General features: G+C 37.3%; 1 protein-coding gene across 1 annotated transcript in view; it reads left to right on the top strand.

Moving 5' to 3' along the window:
- Positions 1–6224, top strand: part of LOC102390748 (triadin) — a 215567-nt gene extending 209343 nt beyond the window's left edge. Inside the window, exons 10-11 of the mRNA XM_045161974.1 lie at positions 609–668; positions 4438–6224. Coding sequence (XP_045017909.1) covers positions 609–668; positions 4438–4592 — 215 coding nt within the window. The 3' untranslated portion in view covers positions 4593–6224. The remainder of the gene's footprint in view (positions 1–608; positions 669–4437) is intronic.
- Positions 6225–25643: the final 19419 nt, after the last annotated feature.

The raw sequence follows: 25643 nt of genomic DNA, 5'->3' as shown, positions 1-25643 counted from the left end.
TGGGTTCGATCCCTGGGTTGGAAAGATCCCCTGGAGAAGGGAACAGCTACCCACCCCAGTATCCTTGCCTGGAGAATTCCATGGACAGAAGAGCCTGGTGAGCTACAGTCCATGGGGTCGCGAAGAGTCAGACACAACTGAGCGACTAACACACACACAATGGCCTAATGTATTATTTCTAAGGAGATTGAACATATGAAAACAAAAAGTAATTCTTTTAGCCTACCTGCAAAATCTTTCCTCTGAAATTATATTTTAATTTCCAGTATTAATATCTTATTTTAGGCACTAGACAAACAATTGTTTGGTTCAGAAAGCTTGAACTATCTTTTTCACTTTTTGTAAAGAATATTAGCAGCCTACCATTGCATGCACTTGCTGTGAGCCAGCCACTGTGCAGAATGTTTTGTAAACATTATCTAACTTTAAAGGAAGTACTGTTATTTTACAAAAGAGGAAAATAAGGCTTAGTGAGATTAAATCACTTGCTCAAAGTCACAAAACTATCTGGAGGCAGAATTAACTTTAACAGTAATCCTTTATTCAAAGCTTGATTTTCCTTTTGTACTAAATTTTCCTAAAGGGAATATTTTAAATTTCTTCTCTAGAAAAAGAAGAAGAAAAGAAGAAAGCTGAGGAGAAAGTGACTTCTGAAACAAAAAAGAAAGGTAAGCAATTTTAAAGCTGCTGCTGCTAAGTCGCTTCAGTCGTGTCCAACTCTGTGCGACCCCGTAGATGGCAGTCCACCAGACTCTGCCATCCCTGGGATTCTCCAGGCAAGAACACTGGAGTGGGTTGCCATTTCCTTCTCCAATGCATGGAAGTGAAAAGTGAAAATGAAGTTGCTCAGTCATGTCCAACGTTTAGCAACCCCATGGACTGCAGCCTACCAGGCTCCTCCTTCCATGGGATTTTCCAGGCAAGAGTATTGGAGTGGGTTGCCATTGCCTTCTCCAGTTTTAAAGCTAACATAACTTAATTAGTATTCATTTGTAATGTTACTGTTAAAGCTGTTCTTTCAAGGAAAGAAATTCCCTTAACAATTTTAGTTATTGTCCTTAACAAACAAATATAAATATTCCAAATAAAGTTGAGATTGATAATTTTTAAAAGAAAATTCAAGCCTAAACATTCTTGAAATGTGTTCAGTCAGTTCAGTCAGTCAGTTCAGATGCTCAGTTGTGTCCGACTCTTTGCGACCCCATGAATCGCAGCACGCCAGGCCTCCATGTCCATCACCAACTCCCAGTATTCACTCAAACTCACATCCATCGAGTCAGTGATGCCATCCAGCCATCTCATCCTCTGTCATCCCCTTTTCCTCCTGCCCTCAATCCCTCCCAGCATCAGAGGCTTTTCCAATGAGTCAACTCTTCACATGATGTGGCCAAAGTACTGGAGTCTCAGCTTTAGCATCATTCCTTCCAAAGAACACACAGGGCTGATCTCCTTCAGAATGGACTGGTTGGATCTCCTTGCAGTCCAAGGGACTCTAAAGAGTCTTCTCCAACACCACAGTTCAAAAGCATCAATTCTTCAGTGCTCAGCCTTCTTCACAGTCCAACTCTCACATCCATACATGACCACTGGAAAAACCATAGCCTTGACTAGATGGACCTTTGTTGGCAAAGTAATGTCTCTGCTTTTGAATATGCTATCTAGGTTGGTCATAATTTTTCTTCCAAGGAGTAAGCGTCTTTTAATTTCATGGCTGCAGTCACCATCTGCAGTGATTTGGAGCCCCAAAAAATAAAGTCTGACAAAGTTTCCACTGTTTTCCCATCTATTTCCCATGAAGAGATGGGACCGGATGCCATGATCTTCGTTTTCTGAATGTTGAGCTTTAAGCCAACTTTTTCACTCTCCTCTTTCACTTTCATCAAGAGGCTTTTTAGTTCCTCTTCACTTTATGCAATAAGGGTGATGTCATCTGCATATCTGAGGTTATTGGTATTTCTCCCGTCAATCTTGATTCCAGCTTGTGTTTCTTCCAATCCAGCGTTTCTCATGATGTACTCTGCATATAAGTTAAATAAACAGGGTGACAATATACAGCCTTGATGAACTCCTTTTCCTATTTGGAACCAGTCTGTTGTTTCCTGTCCAGTTCTAACTGTTGCTTCCTGACCTGCATACAAATTTCTCAAGAGGCAGATCAAGTGGTCTGGTATTCCCATCTCTTTCAGAATTTTCCACAGTTTATTGTGATCCACACAGTCAAAGGCTTTGGCATAGTCAATAAAGCAAAAATAGATGTTTTTCTGGAACTCTCTTGCTTTTTCCATGATCCAGAGGATGTTGGCAATTTGATCTCTGGTTCCTCTGCCTTTTCTAAAACCAGCTTGAACATCAGGAAGTTCATGGTTCACATATTGCTGAAGCCTGGCTTGGAGAATGTTGAGCTTTACTTTACTAGCGTGTGAGATGTGTGCAATTGTGCGGTAGTTTGAGCATTCTTTGGCATTGCCTTTCTTTGGGATTGGAATGAAAACTGACCTTTTCCAGTCCTGTGGCCACTGCTGAGTTTTCCAAATTTTCTGGCATATTGAGTGCAGCACTTTCACAGCATGATCTTTCAGGATTTGGAATAGCTCAACTGGAATTCCATCACCTCCATTAGCTTTGTTTGTAGTGGGGTTTCTAAGGCCTACTTGACTTCACATTCCAGGATGTCTGGCTACCATCGTGATTATCTGGGTCATGAAGATCTTTTTTGTACAGTTCTTCTGTGTTCTTGCCACCTCTTCTTAATATCTTCTGCTTCTGTTAGGTCCATACCATTTCTGTCCTTTATCAAGCCCATCTTTGCATGAAATGTTCCCCTGGTATCTCCAGTTTTCTTGAAGAGATCTCTAGTCTTTCCCATTCTGTTGTTTTCCTTTATTTCTTTGCATTGATCGCTGAGGAAGGCTTTCTTATCTCTCCTTGCTATTCTTTGGAACTCTGCATTCAGATGCTTATATCTTTCATTTTCTCCTTTGCTTTTCACTTCTTTTCACAGCTATTTGTAAGGCCTCCCCAGACAGCCATTTTGCATTTTTGCATTTTTTTTCCACGGGGATGGTCTTGATCCCTGTCTCCTGTACAATGTCATGAACCTCCATCCATAGTTCATCAGGCACTCTATCTATCAGATCTAGGCCCTTAAATCTATTTCTCACTTCCAATGTATACTCATAAGGGATTTGATTTAGGTCATACCTGAATGGTCTAGTGGTTTTCCCTACTTTCTTCAAAGTAAGTCTGAATTTGGCAAGAAGGAGTTCATGATCTGAGCCACAGTCAGCTCCTAGTCTTGTTTTTTTTCTGACTGTATACAGCTTCTCCATCTTTGGGTGCAAAGAATATAATCAATCTAATTTCGGTGTTGACCATCTGGTGATGTTCATGTGTAGAGTCTTCTCTTGTGTTGTTGGAAGAGGGTGTTTGCTATGACCAGTGCGTTCTCTTGGCAAAATTCTATTAGCCTTTGCCCTGCTTCATTCTGTATTCCTAGGCCAAATTTGCCTGTTACTCCAGGTGTTTCTTGACTTCCTACTTTTGCATTCCATTCCCCACTAAAATGTGTTACTGATTATTTTTTTCCTTCTTTAGTAATGATACTCAATTCTACTTCATTACTTTTCTTGATTATATATATGTCACTATTACTATTCAATTTAGTTTAATAAAATGGTCTATCAAAAGAGCAAATTATTGAATATATGGGAAAGAAACTAGTTGATTGGTTTGCTATTTTGTTCTTTTTGAATGCATTATTTGCATTTTCAAATAGTGTATCTGAAGTCCCAAGTGATCTCAAGACTTTTCTGAGCTTTTGACATGCTTATGGTGGCCTGATAACCCAGAGAACATTCAATATACCCCTTTTAATATCCTTTAGAAAAACTGTTGGATTATATCATAATTAACAATGTTATCTAATATCCATACAATCATGAGAGATTATTTTTTTGACTTAGTGAAAACTTGTTCCTTCCCTGAAAGGAAAGCACACACAAACTACGGTTCTGTTACAGTGGTGCTAGTTCACTCATATTTGACATGACTATTGACTCTAATTTAGAATCACTGTATACAAGATGAGTTGGATGTTAATAGCAGTAAAATGTGCCCTGAAATAGGAGAAGGCAATGGCAACCCACTCCAGTACTCTTGCCTGGAAAAATCCCATGGATGGAGGAGCCTGGTGGGCTGCAGTCCATGGGGTCGCAAAGAGTTGGACACGACTGAGCGACTTCACGTTCACTTTTCACTCTTATGCACTGGAGAAGGCAGTGCAATGGCAACCCACTCCAGTGTTCTTGCCTGGAGAATCCCAGGGACAGAGGAGCCTGGTAGGCTGCCGTGTCTGGGGTCACACAGAGTCGGACATGTCTGAAGCAACTTAGCAGACTTAGGAAACAGATGTTTATAATTTTCTCATTTTACTGCCAGACAAAGAAGATGTCAAAATGAAAACTGAGAAGGAAACTGCCATGGATGTGAAAAGAAAAGGTATTGTACTTTCTTTGCTTCCTTGGATTATATCAGGATGCTCGTTAATGATGGAATCTTGGGGCAGTGTAAACAGATTTAATATAGTTACTTGAATCTGTCCATGTACAGGATGTCAAAGCAAAAGATTCTTAGTACAAGGTTAAACAGATAGGACTTTATTTAAAGTTATTGCAATAGAATAGAGAGACCAGAAATCATTCTGAAGTCTGTTTCACTGAAACCAAAGCAAGAGAGATTTTAAGAGCTGGAAAAGGGTGGGAGGATTGTAAGCCATCTGTGTTTGCTGATTGAGCTTACTCAGAAGCAGAGTGAACTTTTTCTTATTTTCAAGTCAAGAGAGTACTTCTGCAACTTGGAGCAAGGCTCCCAAGGGAGTTAGTTTCCTACCCTCCCACAGAACCTGGAGATGGATGCACTATCTTTCTTGATGATTATATTTCAAAGAAGTGGCTTCCACATCTCTGAAAAAAGCACTCCAGGTTGTAAAACTAAAAGAAGGCTTTTAAGAAGATTTATGTCTTGAAAAAGCAGAGAAAAAATTTACAATTACAAATTTTCTAAAGTAAATGCTGCGAGAAAAGAAAGGTCAGGAGCCTAAGGACCAGAAGGTGCCTAAGTTTAGTGAAGCTGAGGAGAACTTTAAGGCCATCTTTGTCAAGACATAATGAAACTGAGAAGAGCTACATAGTATAACTTTACAAAGATGAGAAGTGAAGAACACAAAGATAATAATGCATTCCATTAAGAAATAGTGTTGTTCAACAGTGTAGATTTTTGCTTTAAATTTAGTTCTGTTTTTACTCTTGTTCAAACATGAGTATCTGCTTTTATTCAAGTTAAGCTTAAATCTAGGTGAAAAAGATAGTAGTCTCAACCATTATTGTTTGGTGTAAGTATTTTCACCCCAAATATTCCCTCCACTACTGTCAGTGATGCTTGAAATTCCGCCATTAGAGAAACTCCATTTCTTTGAATTATGAAAGAATTGTCCTCTATTAAATTGCAAATCTCTTAGGGCCTTTGTGCATGGGGTAGCAAACGAATTCCTCTGAGCTATATTAACACAAAGCAAATGAGATTTCCTGATCTTCCCTGTGTGATAATAAGCTGAAAACAATGCCATTGAAAATGAGTCAGTAGGTAAGCTTAAATGAAGGTGAAATTGAAGAGAGCTCCAAGGTAGGACATGGTTTTGGGAGAGTAGACTGGGCTGGATGCCATTAGTGAAGACTTCTCTTAGGAAATAATAGCGTTGGTTGGGAAAAGAATGTGGTAAAGGAGAAAAAGGAGATCATAGGATGACAAACTGGACATTGATTACTCTTAGTAAGTAGTAAATAAGTAGTAAATAGAAATTACAGAAAACCTCTACATCGTGCTATAAGTAGGGTAAAAATGTTGTAAAATACATGACTGCTTGGCTTATGAAATAATCCAGGAAGAGATAGTCATGTGTTCTCTGATTTGGGGACTTGACTGCCAATTACTTTGAACTTCAATTATTATTATTATTATTATTATATTAATTTTATTATTGAACATTCATTTATCTTGTTTTGTTTAAAGCATTCTTTATTCTTCTAGTGAAATGTGCATCTTGCAGGAAGGGGGACCCCTTCCAGGGCCCGAAACTGGGCTCTTGTCTAACACTGGGAAATGAATTGTCCGAGGAGACACATGTGCTGACAAAGCAAGAGATTTTATTGGGAAAGGGGACCCGGGTGGAGAGCAGTAGGGTAAGGGAACCCAGGAGAACCGCTCTGCCACATGGCTTGCAGTCTCCGGTTTTATGGTAATGGGATTAGTTTCCTGGTTGTCCTTAGCCAATCATTCTGACTCAAGTTCTTCCTGGTGGTTGCACGCCTTGTTCAGTCAAGATGGATGCCAGAGAGAAGGATTCTGGGAGATGGTTGGACATGTGGTGTCTCCTTTTGACCTTTCCTGAACTCTTCCGGTTTGTGGAGCCTTATTAGTTCCCTGTTCCTTACCAGAACCTCCTGTTGTAAAACAACTCAAGCAAATGGTTACTATGGTGCCTGGCCAGGGTGGGTGGTTTCAATCAGTGTACTTCCCCTAACATTATCATAAGAAAGGGAAAACACAGTTCTTACCACATGATGATACTGAGAGTTGATTGCTTGGATCACTGTATCTGTGACAGCTATATGATTGAGTGCTAAAGAGAAACACGGTTTTACCTGGGCCATCAGTTTTACCGAAGTGTTTGCAGAGGAAAGTTTTGAATTAGAATTGTCAAAGTCTTTATCACAGGTGTGAAAAAGCAAAATCCTGAAAAATGCTTTCAGCAAAATGCAGTGGTGTGTATATGGTGGTAGTTTTGATTTGAATTTTGTTTTTGAAGGGAAAGGCACCACACTTTTCTGTTCAGAGTGACGGGAAAATCTGATACGTCTCTGCTACTAGGAGACCTGTGTTATTAGCACAGCAGTCATGTCAGAGTGAGACTGTACACCACTGGCAAGAGAACTAATTATGCCAGTATCCTTACCTGCAAGGCCAGTGCTCATCCACTGAAGCAAGGTCTGAACTGGGTGACTGCACAGCATATCTGGGGAGGGCTGCTCAGCAAGTGTGGAAAAATCAAGCTTGTCCCTGGAATCATTTTTCAGTTTGTTTATATGTCATTTTTACATTTAATTACATGAAATACTATTGGCTTTTACCAATCAGTTCAAATTCCTGATTAAATATGCACAAGTTATTTGTTTGCACGATCTTAACTTCCAAATGGCCTCCCAGGTGCTTAGTGGGAAAGAATCCTCCTGCCAGTGCAGGAGACCCAGGAAACCCAAGTTCAATCCCTGGGTTGAGAAGATGCCCTGTAAGAGGAAATATCCCTGCCCCAATATCCTTGCCTAGAAAATTCCATGGACAGAGGAGCTTGTGGGCTACAGTCCATGGGATGATAGAGTCAGACATGACTGAGCAACTGAGCACTAACACAACTTCTACATACTCAAAATTGTGTTTGTATGTGTGTGTATGAGAGAGAGAGACAGACAGACAGATAGAGATATTCAATTAGTATTGATCTCCAACTCATGTTTCTTTTTGTTCTGTGCTGTTCTTAGTCACTCAGTTGTGTCTGACTCTTTGCAACCGCATGGACTATAGCCTGCCAGTCTCCTCTGTCCATAGGGATTCTCCAGGCAAGAATACTGGAGTGGGTTGCCATGCCCTCCTCCAGCGGATCATCCCAACCCAGGTCTCCCACATTGCAGGTGGATTCTTTACTGTCTGAGCCACCAGGGAAGCCCATGTTTCTTTTCAGAGTTTAATAATTCTCCAACTATATTTTCATGAGAGAGAAATATGCTTTAAAAACAGCCAGTTTGAAGCTAATTATGAAAATAGTAAAAATTTCTAGAGATAACAAGAGAAATTGAGAATAACCTAAAATCTTAAAAAGCTGCAATTCGTATGTTATTTTTTTCCTAAAATAGTTAGAAGAACACAGAAGAACATCTGATAGCATTATTCTAGTTCCAAATAGTAGCAAATCTGCAAGATGTAAAATATGCCTAGATGCTTATTTAATATATGGGTTTTACCACAGTATTTTTTTATATTTCTATTAACTTTCATATTAGTATGATTATAGAGCATATTTATATGTTATATTATTATTTTATTTTATTACATTTATATTTTACTATTATATAGATGAAAATGAATTTAAGGCTTAAGTTCTGTTTCATAAAAGAGCTTCTAATGCTTGAAACTGGTAAATCACACTTTGTTAGTGATCTATTAGGGAAAAGATAGGTGGGATTTTATAGGAAATAAAGTTGCTAGTCCATGAATTGAAACTGGATAAGTGATACATTGGGATTTAGTATAATAATTTCTTGTTTGTATATATTTGAAATTGTCCACAGTGAAAAAACCCAAATATGTCATTCTAAAAATATCAATTGAAATGAAAAAAAAAATCACCAATATATTTTTACAATGTTATGAGATATGTTTCACCCTGAAGAAATACTATTTTTAAAAAAGCAAAGAAGAAAGGAAGTAAAAACTTAAAATCTTCCTTATGTTTGTATCAGGCTTAAGTGCTAGATTGGAGAAGGAAATGGCAACCCACTCCACTACTCTTGCCTTGAAAATCCCATGGGTGGAGGAGCTTGGTGCAGGCTACTATCCATGGGGTTGCAAAGAGGTGGGCACAACTGAGCGACTTCACTTTCACTTTCACTAAGTGCTAGATATACATACCACTCTAGTTAATACAAGCAGTAGGGGTTATGTACAGGGAACTGGATGCACAAAAAATTGTTGTAAGGACAGGAAAAATTGGTATCAAGAGACTACATTGGATTATGGAGCAATAAAGATTATCACTTGGCCAGGAAACTGCTTTATTCTTCAAAGCTGCCTCGAGGCCTGTCTTTCCACACCCACAGACTAGATACTGAAAGTGTTGAGACCAGACTCAGCCACTCACTCACATCAAAGTGGCCTTGTTTGCAAAAGCATTCCTGCCTTTTTTCAGTCTCCTATAGGAGCATCTAAATAATAAAATTTATTATGCTGCAAGGGAGTCCAGAAGACAGGTTTTGGTTTTTTTGTTTGTTTGTTTGTTTTTTGCATTCCAATTTTTCCAATTGGAAGGAGGGAAGAATGGAAGTTGAAAGAGGCTATCCAATGTGTCTGTAATAACGATTCTTTCAAAAATGTTGTAGAAGATAAAATTCATATATGAAATGGTTTTGAAGACCTGAATTGTACAATGACTAAACCTATCTTTGAGTTCCCCTAAAAGCTACAAAAGATGGCTCAATCAAACAACATAATAAAATTGGGCAATTTAAGGTGCTCACGAAACACAAATGTAATTTGTTCTTTACATAAACTGTAGCAACGTGATTTTTTTCCCAAAGAATTATCTGAATAAAAGTATAAATAATAAAAAGGATCCTGAAAAACCAAGCTAACTTTTCTGAAATAAGCTACTAGAAAAGGATGAATTCACTCATTTATTCTTACATGCATTCCTACAGGAAATAGTCATTAAATGCCTATATTGTACCAAGGGCTTAGTATACCTAAAGGTAGATAAACCAATTAGGCCCTGGCCTAATGGAGCTTACAGTTTGATATGGAAGGCATACGTTAACTAAGAAAACATAATGTCCACATGTACAACACAGGGTAAGGGACCTGGAGGAAACAAATCTGGGCAATAACAATGGGAACAATGGGTTCATCGGCCTCTCAGAGACATTTATTTGTAATCCAGTGTACTGGAAGGATCCAGCCATTGATGAGGACATCTTTATGTGTGTTCATGTGGTGTGTATATGATAGTGTGTATATGTATGATTTGTGGGAGAGGAGGTACAAGGGGTCAGGATATGCAGGGACATGTATACGTGTGTGCTTAGTCATGTCTTACTCTTTGCAAGCCCATGGAGTGTAGCCTGCCAGTCTCCTTTGTTCATGGAATTTTCCAGGCAAGAAATACTGGAGTGGATTGCCATTTCCTTCTCCAGGGCATCTTCCTGACCCAGGGATCGAACCCATGTCTCTTGAGTCTCCTGCATTGGAAGGCAGATTCTTTACTACTTGCACTTACCTGGGACATGCATAGGAGTTTGAATTTATTAAAAGTGTAATGGGAAACTCTTGACGGGTGTTTACAGTGGAGAGAAATGTTTCGATTTGTATTTAATACAGATACTTTCCCATTTAGATAACAGGGTTAGAGGGAGAAAAGAGAAGAGGTGCACCAATGAAAAGATGGGGTCATTTATTGAAATGGGGAAGCCTATATGAAAACAGCTGTAATGGAAAAAAAAACTAGAATTCAAGTGCGTTGTTTCAGGTATATGTGACACGGCATATTTTTTTAAATTTTATTAATTTATTTTTGGCCACACCATGCAGCATGAAGGATCTTAGTTCCCTGACCAGGGATTGAACTAGTTCTGGCATTGAAGGTGCTGAGCCCTAGGCACTGGACCACCAGGAAATCCCCCCAGATTCCTTTCATTTTCTCAACTTTTGTATCAGGAACTATTTTAAGTACTTTATACATACTAACTCTGGAGAAGGAAATGGCAACCCACTCCAGTATTCTTGTCAAGAGAATCCCGTGGACAGAGGAGCCTGGTGGGCTGCAGTCTATGGGGTCGCACAGAGTCAGACACAACTGAAGCGACTTAGCAGCAGCAGCATATATACTAACTCATTCAATCTTTATGAGAAATAAATAAGCTCTTATAATAATCCTTATAAAATTGAGGCACTGAAGACAGAGAGGGGCTTTCCAGGTGGTGTGGTGGTAAAGAGTCCACCTGCCAATGCAGGAGGTTCAAGAGACATGGGTTTGATCCTTAGGACAGTAACATCCCCTGAAGTAGGAAATGGCAACCTGCTCCAATATTTTTGCCTGGAAAATTCTTTGGACAGAGGAGTCTGGTGGGCTACCATTCATGGGGGTTTCAAAGAGTGGGAATTGACTGAGCTACTGAGCACAGCACAGCAAGACACAGAGAGGTTAAGTAACTTGCTTCAGACACACAGTCAGTAAATGTCAGGACCAGAACATTAACTCTGGCAGTGTGGCTCCACAGCCCATGTACTCCAAAGAGTCAGAGAGTCGGGTCTGGAATTCAGAGCAGATACTGAAGTGAAACCATAAAAACAGCAATCCATTAAAGATCAAAATTATTGTCCTGGGAACACATGAGATCACCTGGAGAGATTGTGTCAAAATAAGGGAATAGAATACAGAATCAAGACCTGGGGAATTCCCAACATCGAGACGTTAGAAAATAGAAAATAAAGTAATAGGGACTAAAAGGAATTGGGGGAGAGGTTAAAAGAAAAGCAAAAGGGTTTGGTAATAGAGACATTTTAGAAATGGATGTTTCAAGAAGTTAAAAATTATCAACTTGGCAAATGTCACTTAGAAGTTGTGATGTGATGACAGAAAAGACAAGAGCAGTGAAAGGATGAATCCAGATTGGAATGGAGATCCAAAAATGAGAAGAAAGTAGTGTTTCTTTCTTTTATATGTGTGTGTGTGACTGTATAAGGAGTAAAGAGTCTTCAATTTTGCTTTGGGAGGTGAATTTAGTGCCTGATAAACAGATTTGTGAGAGACTGCTGCTTAAAGGGATGAGGTATAACTGAAAACATAAGAGATAGATAATTTAGGATTAATTGTTTGATAAGCTCATAGGTAAGAAAAACAATCTGCCTTTTTTAGAGATAGCACCACAGATGCTCCAGTAGTAAAAAGTTGTTATTTTCAAATTATGAAGAAGCATTCATCTAGATTGCCTTAGGAAGGAAGGTATACATTTACAAGATATACAATATAAGATTAGGAGGCCATTGTGGTAAAACTAAAACCCCAATAGTAATACATTCTGAATTGAAGGGCTCAGTTTTAGAAAATATGTGTTTGTGTCCTTGATGCTTCAATTCAGTTCAGTTCAGTCTCTCAGTCATGTCCGACTCTTTGCGACCCCATGAATCGCAGCACACCAGACCTCCTTGTCTATCACCAACTCCTGGAGTTCACTCAAACTCATGTCCATTGAGTCGGTGATGCCATCCAGCCATCTCATCCTCTGTCGTTCCCTTCTCCTCCTGCCCCCAATCCCTCCCAGCATCAGGGTCTTTTCCAATGAGTCAACTCTTGGCATGAGGTGGCCAAAGTATTGGAGTTTCAGCTTCAACATCAGTCCTTCCAATGAACACCCAGGGCTGATCTCCTTTAGAATGGACTGGTTGGATCTCCTTGCAGTCCAAGGGACTCTCAAGAGTCTTCTCCAACACCACAGTTCAAAAGCATCAATTCTTCAGCACTCAGCTTTCTTCACAGTCCAACTCTCACATCCATACACGACCACTGGAAAAACCATAGCCTTGACTAGATGGACTTTTGTTGGCAAAGTAATATCTCTGCTTTTCAATATGCTATCTAGGTTGGTCATAACTGAATGGCAAAAGGTAAGTTTGTGAAATACAGCAATGTATTTAAAGATCATTCATTTCAAGTGGGAGGGGACATGGGTAGACATATGGCTGATTGATGTTGATCTTTGGTAGATACTAACATAATACTATAAAGCAATTATCCTTCAATTAAAAATAAATAAATTTTAAAAAATCATTCAATTATATTACTCCATTAGAACTTACATTAAAATACCTTTGTGGTAATGAGTTAACTAGATCTGATTAATCCAACTTGTGCTGTTTAAATGAAACAATCGAATCTATTTCCATAGAATATTTTCAGTTACTGTATAAGAAAGAAAGAAAGTGAAGTCGCTCAGTCATGTCTGACTCTTTGCTTCCCCATGGACTGTAGCCTACTAGGCTCCTCCATCCATGGAATTTTCCAGGCAAGACTACTGAAGTGGGTTGACATTTCCTTCTTCAGGGTATCTTCCTGACCCAGGGATTGAACCCAGGTCTCCCACATTGCAGGCAGACGCTTTACCATATGAGCATCAGGGAAGCCCCATAAAGCAGATGCTATTAAATTCTGAACAAACTAAAACCTTTAGCTATTTGGTTTCTCCATAGAGGATCTTCCTTTGTCATTGACAAACTACAGAAAATACTTGTAGAGCCTTATAGCTTTGAACATAGCATTAAAAACTATGCCTACCAAACATAGGCTATCATCTTTTACTTTAAGAAACTTTTGTAATATGTTTCTCTACCTACCAGAGCTCAAAATAATTTACAGACTGTGACAATATATTTATTTGTAATTAAAAATAATTTTTGAAATATTGTTGTGTGTAGATATAGATATAGTTGGCAAGATAATATATGGTATCTTTCATATGTGTTCACTGTTAAGTTTCAGTCTAAAAGGGCAACCTTCTATTTTCCAAACTTGTATTTTGAGAAGATTATAGCTTTTATGTTCACTCCATCTTTTTTATATTTGAAAAGCACTTGATTGTAGAAAGTTATCTTGTATTTGAATTTTGCATGTTGTACATACCCACTTGGGCAACATTTGACAAATGCATCAGCTTGTCATTATTTGTTAGACAATTTGAAATCTAGAATAATTTTTTTTAGGGTTTTATGTATTCTGTGGTGATTTACCAGTTAATATCAATTATACAGATACTTCACACACTTATGAGTGATATTGGAACAATTATATTAAACTGCAAGGAGATCCAACCAGTCCATCCTAAAGGAGATCAGTCCTGGGTGTTCATTGGAAGGACTGATGTGGAAGCTGAAACTCCAATACTTTGGCCACCTGATGCGAAGAGCTGACTCATTTGAAAAGACCCTGATGCTGGGAAAGATTGAAGGTGGGAGGAGAGGGGGACGACAGAGGATGAGATGGCTGGATGGCATCCCCGACTCAATGGACATGAGTTTGAGTGAACTCCTGGCGTTGGTGATGGACGGGGAGGCCTGGCGTGCTGCAGTTCACGGTGTCGCAAAGAGTCGGACACGACTGAGTGACTGAACTGAATTGAATGTTCTAGATGAACATATTTTAAAAACTGTTCAGACAAATAAATAATTGGGACTCTGGCATAAATAGGACCTAATTTAATTAGTAATTCCAAGCCTTGATTTCAGGTTGCTCCAAAATTATAGGGCAACAGTAGATTACTTTTAAGTAAGCTTTTCATTCCCAAATGGATTAGGTTGCAAGTCTGAGTTCAGATGATGGCAGCTTGACTATAATTAAAACATTTACAATGCTTGAATTGCTTTGAAGTCAAGAGAATCTATTTTCCAGTGTTTTGTAATCACAGAAATCATGTAAGACAATAGTTGCTCATTCTTTTGAGGATGAGTTTTGTACTAAAAAGTCAAAACTGAAAAGTTTTGTACTGAAAAGTCAGCTGACTTGTTACCTCTGATGATCCTATATTGCCTCTTATATCACATCTGGATTAGCCGGATAGAAGCTAAAATACTTCAGAGGGATTTAACGTCATGACATGCTGTGGGATCTGTGAGATAATCCCCCATGTTCTAGCCTTCGTTTGAACAGTACAAAAGTGTGCTTGGGCTCAAAGCAGAAAGGACATAAAGGAGTTTCGGTTTAAAAAAAAAAAGAATTTTAAAATAAATTTTTAAAACTCAGAAAGGGGAAAAGTTCATATTAAAAATTATTCAGAAAAAATTATATTCAGGCCTGGAAAAAGTAAATGAGTATACAAAGAGACTATTTTTAAATCTTTTTAGTGTTTCTTACAAAGAATCCAGACTTCCCTCTCAATGAAGAGAGAAATAAAATCAACCCTAAACTTGAGTATGAGTATGTTCTGATCTGTAAAGTTTTTCAACATGAAGGATTGAAATACATAAGAAAAAGAGTAAATAAGTAGACTATTTCTTTCCTGTATGCATCCACATCATGATATTTAAGTATTTCCTGTACCCATATAAGGTAAATTATTTTGATCACAGTTTATATTCAGAATGAATTATTTTCTGAAGAAACAAGAAACAAAAACAAAACTTAACATTAAAACATTTTCTCTTCCCAACACCATGAATTAAATTTTAATGAGATTATACAGAGTGGAACAGGAAATAAAATGTTAGAAACAATTTTTTTTACATGGGATGATTTTGACCAGTTTATTGGGAAATTATGTAGCCTGAGTTTCCCTTGTGATTTTAGCATATAGATGCAAAATGCCCAGTAATTTTTTATGTATCATGCATCCTAAAAATCCTCAAGATTTTTCTTTCAGTAAAAGTAAAGCTTAAAACATTTCAAAATGATATCTTACTCAATTCCATCTCTCTTGGAATTCCAAAGGCAGATATTCAAAATAAGTTAGTAAGCTGTGCCAATATGAGGGCTTTCCAGGTAGCTCAGTGGTAAAGAATTTATCTCCAGCGCTGGAGCCACAGGAGATGTGGGTTCAATCCTTGGGTGGGGAAGATCCCCTAGAGTAAGAAATGGCAACCCGCTCCAGTAATCTTGCCGGGACAATCCCATAGACAGAGGAACCTGTGGGCTACAGTCCATGGTGTCACAACTGAGCAACTAAACATGCATGCATGTGCCATATAACATACCATGGTAGGAAATTTACCATATATACCAACTGAGGGACTATGCAAGGCCTGAACACCAAGGAAGCAGGAAGTCTTGGAGACCCTCTTAGGATCTTGCCCATCACAAGTGTTCTTATGAATGATCAGGTCACATTAATGAAAGAAGCCATGGAAGACAGAGTACTCTGAATAATAATCCTGGAAAGAATAAGTTAGGCATTTGGGATTAACATTTACATACTGTATATAAAGGGCTTCCCAGATGGCACTAGTGGTAAAGAACACGCCTGCCAATACAGATGTAAGAAATGTGGGTTTGATCCCTGGGTTGGAAAGATAATCTGGAGGAGGGCATGGCAACCCACTCCAATCTTCTTGTCTGGAGAATTCCATGGACAGAGGAGCCTGGCTGGCTCATGTCCATAGGATCACAGAGTTGGACATGACTGAAGTGACTTAGCACAGCCAATATGAGTTATTTTTATCAAGGCACTTTAAAATGATAGTAGTAACAGTCAAATTTATTCACTGTGCTCTCATTTAATCCTTACAACTCTTGAAGTAGGTATTATAAAACCTGTTTTATAGAAAGGGAACTCAGGGTTGGAGCAGATGAGTGTCTTGGCCGGGCTTACTAGTTAGTAATAGACTAAAGGCACTAAGAAGTTCACCAGATAAAGCTCACTGTCTTTAACCACTTGACATCTTTTCCAACTCTAGGAAATGCTGATTGTAGATTGCCTTAGTGTCTTTTACTTTTCGTTCTTTCTTCTTCCTTTTTTTTTTTTTAATCCTAATTCTCTTGAGATCATATTGCAGCTAGGCATTAAGAAAGGAGGAAATAAAGAAGATGTAAGTCTGATTCTTTTTTCTTGTAGAAATTATGTCTTCTTTCCTTCTTTCACTCAACAAATATTTAATCAGTGCATAACATCTGCAAGGGAAATTTGCTAAATATTGGAGACCTAGCAATATAAAAGATGTGGTGTGTGCGTGTTCAGTCGTATCCAACTCTTTCCGACCCTATGGACTGTAGCCTGTCAGGTTTCTCTGACCAGGAGATTTTCCAGGCTAGAATATTGAAGTAGGTTGCCATTTCCTCCTCCAGGGGGTCTTCCTGATCCAGGGGTAGAACCCATGCATCCTGCATTGGCAAGCAGTTTATTTACCACTGAGCCACCCAGGAAGCCCCAAAAGAATGGTACTTGTTCTCAAAGACCTTAGAAAAGAGGCAGATAGACGTTTATAAGAGTTTGTGAGCGCTGTCACGGTAGGGCAAATATAAGAGCTCACACTGAGGATAAGTATAGAAATTGTGTCTCTTTTAATCTGTTGGTACCCATTAGAGATTTAGAATAGGGATGCCACAGGCTTATGTAATAACCTAGATGCATTTATCATATTTTTAAACAGTCAGAAGACTGGAACTCATAAAATTTTAACAGTGGTTTATCACTAGAGATACTTACTTTCACAAATGGCAGACCCTCTGAAATAGAGAATTTATTGGTTTTTGCAAATACAGTTTCAGAGTAAAGCGTCTTTGAGTTCATCTTGACCTAGGGGTCAAATGATATCATTAGAATGAGGTTTATCTCTCTTCATTTTTAGACTCTGTTTCCTTGACGTTGGCCCACGTGATTGCAAATTGGCCATATCAGATATGGCCTGCCCTGCATCCTCTCCTATTCATGTCCTAAGAGAAAAAGAATAGACTGGCTTCCTGAGAGCTCAAACAGAAAACCTGAATTGAGTCACATTGGTTCTTATGGATTTGTTCCTGAGCTAACCTTTGTGATGAGAGTGAAGGAATAATCTGATTATTTTAGCTTAGACCATAGGTCCTATCCCTTAATCAGAACAATTAAATAACTTGTCCAAGATTTTCGGACTGAGATTGGAAGGATGAAGTTGATTCCCTCAAAGCTAAATTAGAATAATAACACCACAATGAGATGGAATAGTTACTACGTGAGGAAAAAACCCAACAACATAAGAATTCCCTTCAAGAAGCTATTTCTAGCTGGTGGAAATATGGATAATTTTATTTTATTTTTTAATTTATTTACAGAATAGCATAAGTAATTTTTTTAGCTACCATCCTTGAAGAAAATACTTAAGTGTTTTAAAAAGCAATTCAAAACAGACTAATGTATATAATGTAGCCCCCCAAAAGTAAATGAAATGGCAGGTTTCATCAATCAGAACATTACAGTCTAGAGTAAAGAATGAAATCTTTCCACTGTACCTTGTAGTATTAGAACCTTCCTTGAATAAGGGTCTTTAATTTTAGAAAATATTTTAAAAAATAAACCAGATTATATTCAGAATGGACTACCTTGAGAATGTAGGCATTTAATATGGAAACAAGAAACCAGAGTGGGCGTCACCATGTTTAGAACTTTAATGTGCTCTCCTATTTAGGTGTACTTACTCTTTACTACCCCTGAGGGTTAGCACTCAATGGTTGAAATTAAAAGAAGATACTCTGGGATGTTCAAGATAATACAGGAAGTCTTTTCAGTCAATGAAGTCTAACATTCCAAGTGTTCAAGCAGAAGAATGGGTATGTCTCTGTGTTTTGTGGAGGTTAATCTTACAAGGAGAATAATTATGTTAAATTTAAGGAGACTCATAAGATTGTATTTTCGCAAGATTAAATATCAGGCTAAATTAAACTCATGTCTGAATTAACTTTTGAAATGCAGTATTTTTTTTAAAATGATGATTTTAATTTGGCCATTTGTCAAACTCCTAACTGATTATTATTTTTTTAAAAAAATACTGGCCAAGAGTTGATTCTAGGAAATGAGGTCATAGTCAATGTTCACTGTATATAACCTAAATTCAGACTCTTTCTCCTGTCTGTCTGCTATAGCATAAAACATTATTCTGAATCTAATCAGAGTATGTTTTATTAATGTCTGCATAAACCCAGGACACTATGAAAAAAGAAAGTAAAATATGCAACATATATGGAAAAATGATTGATTGCCCTCAGGGTAAAGAAATATCTTGAAACATCTCAGAAGGAAAACTCCAATGACAATGAACTTAAAGTAGAAAGGATAGTATAACAATGGTGAAATGCAAAAGACGGGAAATAAAGCTTTCAGACAATAAGAGTTTTCAAGCTGGAAAATATGAATTGTGATTATGCTTTAGGAAGTTTGCCTGTTCCTTATGAAGAAGACATGGCGGGGCATATATAATACTTCTGTAATCAAAAGAAATATTTTTTCCTCAAAGCAATTTCAGTTTTAGGTGAAAAAAGTAACAATTATGTAAGTCAATCATAGTCCTGTTAGCTATCTTATCATAGAACAAAAAGTCAAAAAGATGAACAAATGAAAAGGCCATTGCTAAAATACCTCAGAATCAGAGGCAGATAAAAATAATTATCCTGAAAGATACTGTACTGATGTAGAGTTGGGTACATACTCAAGTTACACAAATCAAAGGACAGAGAAAACAAAAACAAAACAAAACAAAACAAAAGGGCAATATAAAATATGTGGAATATGTCTATTAAAAGAATAGATGAAATACTTGGGCCCTCTTCTTCCTAAAAATAGGTATATTCACTATATTTATACTATTAGAAATTTATATTACCTATTATTGCTCTATTATGCCTCACATCCAGTGGTTCAGTGGACATTTTTCAAGTAAATACTGAATCTTTTGAAATGGTGCTGCCAAGTGATTCTGTTACCTTTTTAGGAATGGAAGCCTAAGAGTTCGCTGTCTCCTTTCTGAGGCTACTATTTCCAAGCTTTTCTCCCCTTTTCAATCATTCTTCACCCTTTCACCCTTTTTCTCTATCAGCTGAACATCTTGTTTCCTAGTTCCCTTAGAAAATAAAACTTATAAGACAGATTTCATGAACTCTGACCATGGAATCCACTAACGTGCTTCATCCATCTCCTTACAGCTCCTGCCTTCTTGGCTGAATACAATGCAATGCAACACAATACAATACAGTAAAATGTTCATACAAGAACAACTTTTGCACTTGTACACAATAAGCTATTTTGGTCTGCTAGCTCAGGAATGTTTCTCCAGCAATTCTTTGCTCTGAAAATTCATTTTGACGTCTACTGGTCATTCCCAGCAGCCTTTAATGTGCTATAACATCTCTTATACATTAAAACGCACATCCTGTTGTTGACAGCAATTTGTCTCAGATTATTGTCCCATTTCTCAAATCCCCTTTAGAAACTAAACTCATTATGGGTTGTCCACACTGTTCTCCCAGTCTTGCATGTACTCACTGTATGTAGGCTTTTGAACTCACACAATTCTCGTTAAGGGCACTACTGACCTCCACATTACCACATCCAAATGTGGATTCTCAGTTCTCAAGAGCATTTAATAGCTGATTCCTCTTTCCTCACTCAGCCTCTTGGACAATATTTTCTCCTTTTAACATTCTGGTCACTCCTTCTAGGTCTATTTTTGCTGGTTTCCTTCCTTTCTTTCTGGCATCGAAAAGTGGAAGCAACCCAGGGCTCAATCCTGTCTCTTTCTCTGTACTCACTTCTTACATGACCTCATATAGTTCCATGGTTTTAATACTGTCTTTAGGATAATGAGTCTCAAATGTATGTCTCCAGCTCTGATAGCTACCTCAATTCCACACTCACCTATCCACTTTCCTATTCCATATCTCCATTTAAATATCTATTGCACATGCCCAAATTAATATGGTTTATAAAAAATAAATCTTCATGTATACATACCCTAGTGTTCCCTACACTCTCTTTTCCTCTTGTCAGTAAATTATTGTGACAATATTTTTCTGCTTCAGCCCAAATCTCCCTAGTCACCAGTGATTCCTTTATTTCTTTTGCTCAACCCATTGTTAAATCCTGTAAAATTTACCTTTGACATAGAGGACGCTTCCTCACTGTCTTTAAGAACTATCCTCATTCAGGTACCATCATCTATTTCTGTAGGCAAAGTCATACTGTAACAACATAACAACAGAAAACCTAAAAATTTCAGCAATTTTGACAAAATTTATTTCTTGTTCATGCTACATGTTAAAAAGAGACTCCACTCATTATAGTTGTGGAGACTCCAGGCCAATGGAGACCTATCCCCATCTACTTCTACCTCTATTGAGGCTTCTATCTCACTCAGAGTAGAATCTAATTTCCACAGTGCTATAAAAGGCTTCATGAGCTGAGGGCTCCAGATAACTCCAGGGTAGCACTTATGTATGCCAAGGTCATTAACTTGAGATTCTAACCATATGTTCTTACCATTTCTAAGCATTTGTTTTTTTGAATAAATTTCTTTTATTTCCAATAGTTTCAGCATTTGGGACTCACAAGTATGTGCAAATTTTAATTTGCTCTTTCAAATGAATTTTAGCTTCACTCAAGTTTTTATCAAAAAGACAGCTACAGTCAAAGTGAGATCTTTTAGCTAGCAAGTGGTTTTAATAAAATCACAGACAGAAAGCTAATTAATGTATGAGCTATTCTTCCTTACTTGTTGCGAGCCATAAAAATATAATGCAGATGAAAAAAGCCAGCATTTCAACCCTATTATAAAATGGTCGCTGTGAAAGATTTAGTCTTGGTAAGAAAGCGTAAATGTGTGAAAGTCACTGTGAAAGAAGTAGGCCAGAATAACCAATTAGGAATGGGAAGGGGAGGTAAGGCAGGAAGGATTTAAAGACTGTGAGCTGCGAGACAGATTTCATTCAGTTTGATGCCTTGGTCAGCTCAGTTTAGTCACTCAATCGTGTCTGACTCTTTGTGACACCATGGACTACAGCACACCAGACTTCCCTGTCAATCACCAACTCCTGGAGCTTGCTCAAACTCATGTCCATCAAGTCAGTGATGCCATCCAACCATCTCATACTCTGTCATCCCCTTCTCCTCCTGCCTTCAATCTTTCCCAGCATCAGGGTCCTTTCTAATGAGTCAGTTCTTCGCATCAGGTAGCCAAAGTATTGGAATTTCAGCTTCAGCATTAGTCCTTCCAATGAATATTCAGGACTGATTTCCTTTAGGATTGACTGGTTGGATCTTCTGACAGTCCAAGGGATTCTCAAAAGTGTTCTCCAACACTCCAGTTCAAAAGCATCAATTCTTCAGCACTCAGCTTTCTTTATAGTCTGACTCTCACATCCATACATGACTACTGGAAAAACCATAGCTTTGACTAGATGGACCTTTGTTGGCAAAGTTATGTCTCTGCTTTTTAATATGCTGTTGCATTTAAATGATGCATTGGTAACCCTAGGCATAAAGTAACCTTAGATGCCACAGAATCCAGTTATGGAGGGTTTATAAATAAGATGAATTAAAATCATGCCAGTCTTCCCTGTCCTTCACTATCTCCCAGAGTTTGCTCAAACTCATGTCTGTAGAGGCAGTGATGCTATCCAATCATCTCATTCTCTGTTGCCCTCTCCTCCACTTGCCCTCAATCTTTCTCAGCATCATGGGGTTGCAAAGAGTTGAACATGACTTAGCAACTGAACAATGACAAAAAAAGAAAAAACTCTTAGTATTCTTGCCTGGTAAAATATTATATCAACAAAATCTGGCAGCAGGCAGTTAATTTTTCCCTCTGATACTTCTCTTCTCTTGTCATTATGCTCTTTTGGTGAATGGTTGTCCTCTTTAACTCTGACCAGGCTGGTCCAAAGTTTGTCTATGGATATTTTACAAAGGACAAAAGAAAGATGATCTCTTCCTTTAAGGTGGTGAAACTAGGTAACGTGAGTCCAGGGAATGTCATTGGTTACGTTTACACTCTTGTTGTGACAGTCTTGAAAATAATGCTGACACACAAAGAATGAAGGTAGAATTTTAAAGATATTTCAAACCTATGGTCCTGTGTCCTTGGAAACTACCTTTTCCTGACCTCCTGCCATTAGGTTACATCATTTTGTTAATTCTTCCATTTGTTCAAGTTAGTTTATGCCGGGATTCTGTCGTTTCCAACCTAATATTCATTACCAAATGAAATTTCCATGCAGGTTTAGAATAGTTACAGCATTCTAAAAACTCAAATCATGCAGGTAGATAAACTATATCAAGAATTTTGTGTTTGATGAATCTTGTGTTGCTGCATGAGTTCTTAAAATAGGAAAGAATTCTTCTCTGATATTTGTTCATATGTGCTTGTTACATGGTAGTCTGCTTTAGAGAATGGAAAAAATATGTATATTTTTAATCAGACCTAGAAAGGAAACTATATTAATCAATTCAGCACTTGCTTGCCAGAAAACATTTATGTTAATATAGTAAAAAAATTTTATTATTAAAAATAGGGGTGACTCATTTGTATTATTTTATAAAGAATAGTAGAAAATAAAACCCAAATGACTCTTTTAATTTTATTCTATGTTTAAACCTGCCTTTCTTTTTGACTTTTAATTTGAAAAGATGTCATTTTATAACTGGAGTATAAAATTAACAACATGTTTATCTCTCCAAGCTATTAATAAACACCGTGAGTCAGCTGAAGACAAATTAGAGATAATACAACATCCCATAATGCTGTTATATTTATTAGCTTCTCTAGTAACTGTAGTTAGAAAGAGCTCACTATCCTTTCTGTTTCAAATGTACTTTATTCCTGTTACAACTTTTTTGCTATTTTTGTCCTAACAGCCCCTTAAAAACACATATCCTCTCTATTATAATCTTCAGTATCTATTATAGATCCAGGAAGTTTTTAAAACCTATGATAATTGTCACTATTGAGATAAGCAAAGGAAATTAGAAGGGTTCATAATCTAGAATTTATCTTTAGGTAGTAAGTACTGAAAATACCAAATGCTTCTTTTGTGAGGCATAACTTTTGCTATATAACCTTGTACAATTTTATTCAACTATTATATCTTAAGTTACTCCTTGTGTAAACTGTGAGCAGGAATAATTTGCCATTACAATCTTCATGTGAAGATCATGCGGACTTCATCAATTATTTAAAAAATATTTAGAATGCCCACTGTTTTGTGGGGAGCATTTGAATTCTGATTCATCATGATGAGTTCTGTTCAAACTAATTTATACAAAAAGATTTATTGGATTACTTTCCTTGGGAGTCCAAAGGGAGGAATAAATGGTATTATCATGGCTTTCCATTTTGATTTCTTCCCCCCCTCATCTCTCATCAGTTTATTTCTTATTTGTAGTCTCATGTAATCTCTCTACCACCTTGTTGCAAAATTATTTTTGTAAGCTTCAGGCTTACATTTCCTTTAAATAGTAAATCCCAAGGAAAATCATGTAACTCAAAATTGCCAAGAAATATACTGATTAGCAAAACTTGAGTCACATGCTAGATGCATGGGCAGAACTGGGTTATATGTTTTCCCTTCTATGGGTGAGGTCCCATTAGAGGGATTAGGTGGAAAGAAGACAGAGAAAAGTCCATGTAGAGCATAGACAAAGAGTAGAAGGGGAAAGAGTGGGAGGTAAAACTGGGAAACCAGGTACTGATTAAAATGGAAACTGATTATTAGCTTTGAGTGTATACCTAACTAATTTACACTTCATTTGGCAGATAGTGGAGAGCCGCTGGAAGTATAAAAGCAAGGGATTGACGTGATCATATGTGTGTGTATAAATATGTGTATACATGACGTAAATATTAACCTGCTAATATTTTGTCTGGGGGAAAGACCAAGAGAAATACTAGTTGGAAAACAATCTTAATAAATACTATAGAGTTCAAGTCTATTAAAATAGTGCTGATGAGAGATAAAGGGGGGCTGACCTAACATGATGTATTCAGACAAGATAGACATTCAAAACTTTATAAAGGAAAATGACACACTGTGTGGCAACCAGGGTTCAAAGCAAGACAAAAAAAAAAAAACAACCATATCTGATAAAATACTGTCTTTAGGAGATAATGTTTCCTGGAGAATTTCGAGATCTCTGTTATTTCCTGTCTTTTAATTGGAAGAAGAATGTTGTAGTAAATGAATATAAAAGAAGTACAGGGAAGTGGGTTTCATCTTGTTATAATGACTTTAAATAACACCCTTGTTTTCATGTCAATATTTAAGTTGGTTGGTTAAGTCAATTTTGTTAAATAATGTTTTGGGGAACCAAAGAATATTTCCTTTTTCCCATTGTTAACAATTAAAATATCTTTTCATTAATTTTTAATGTGATTTCTTTGTTAGGTTGCCTCTAATCTAAACATAATAAAAAGACAGAGAGACCATATCTGTTTTGTTCAACACTGAATATACAGCACCTAGAATAATGTGAGTATAAAGCAGATGCTGAATACATTCATTGAATAAATAAAAGAAGCATCTTCTGTCAAAGGAGAAGTATTTTTAGTTTTATTTTCTTTAAAAAGTATTTGCCTCCTGCCAGTGAAGTTTCTACATCCACTTTGTCTTTCTCTCTTCACTTATACTCACTGTGGTCATGTCGAGAAAAGCTAAATATTGTATTCCCAGTCTCCTCTGCTGTATGTAGAGTCTTAATTAGCTTTTCAAACACATTGCAGATAAAACCTATTAATCCTCTGACCTTCACTGAATTCAAAAGTTTTTGTGTTAATTGTTTTGAGAGAATAATAGTTTTGCTGTGAGAAAGTCATGGCGTCTCCTCTAGGAAGACAGTGGAACCAGAAAGAAGACTTGAAAGGATGCTTATATCTGAGCTGCCATCCTCTGCCACCACTACACAACAAAAGGATAGTCACTTCTAAACTTTATGGAAACCATTTGTTTACTTACAACTATAAAACTGCCTTTAAAAATGATTTCTTTCCAAAAGCAGCACAACAGAAACTAGATTGCTTGAAAGAGTTGTAATTTCATATATTTAAGCTATATGAGAAAAAAAGCTAAATTTATCTCTGCCCATTATTATTACTTGCATTATTGCCTTATAACTTCAGGATTCCCCTCTAAATGAGATTGACCCAGTCATGTCAACATTCATGTCTAATACTTTTAATGTTTTAACCATTCAGATACTAAAGACAAACTGATGAAAATTACTACCCACATTTCACAGATGAGCAAAGAGGATTACATATTAAATTTTTTTTTTTTTTTGAGAGTAGAAGATCCTACTGCTTATACAAGATGGCATCAGCACTTG

Source organism: Bubalus bubalis, chromosome 10 (assembly GCF_019923935.1).
Source record: "Bubalus bubalis isolate 160015118507 breed Murrah chromosome 10, NDDB_SH_1, whole genome shotgun sequence".
NCBI lineage: Eukaryota > Metazoa > Chordata > Mammalia > Artiodactyla > Bovidae > Bubalus > Bubalus bubalis.
This window is presented reverse-complemented; position numbering and strand designations above follow the sequence as displayed.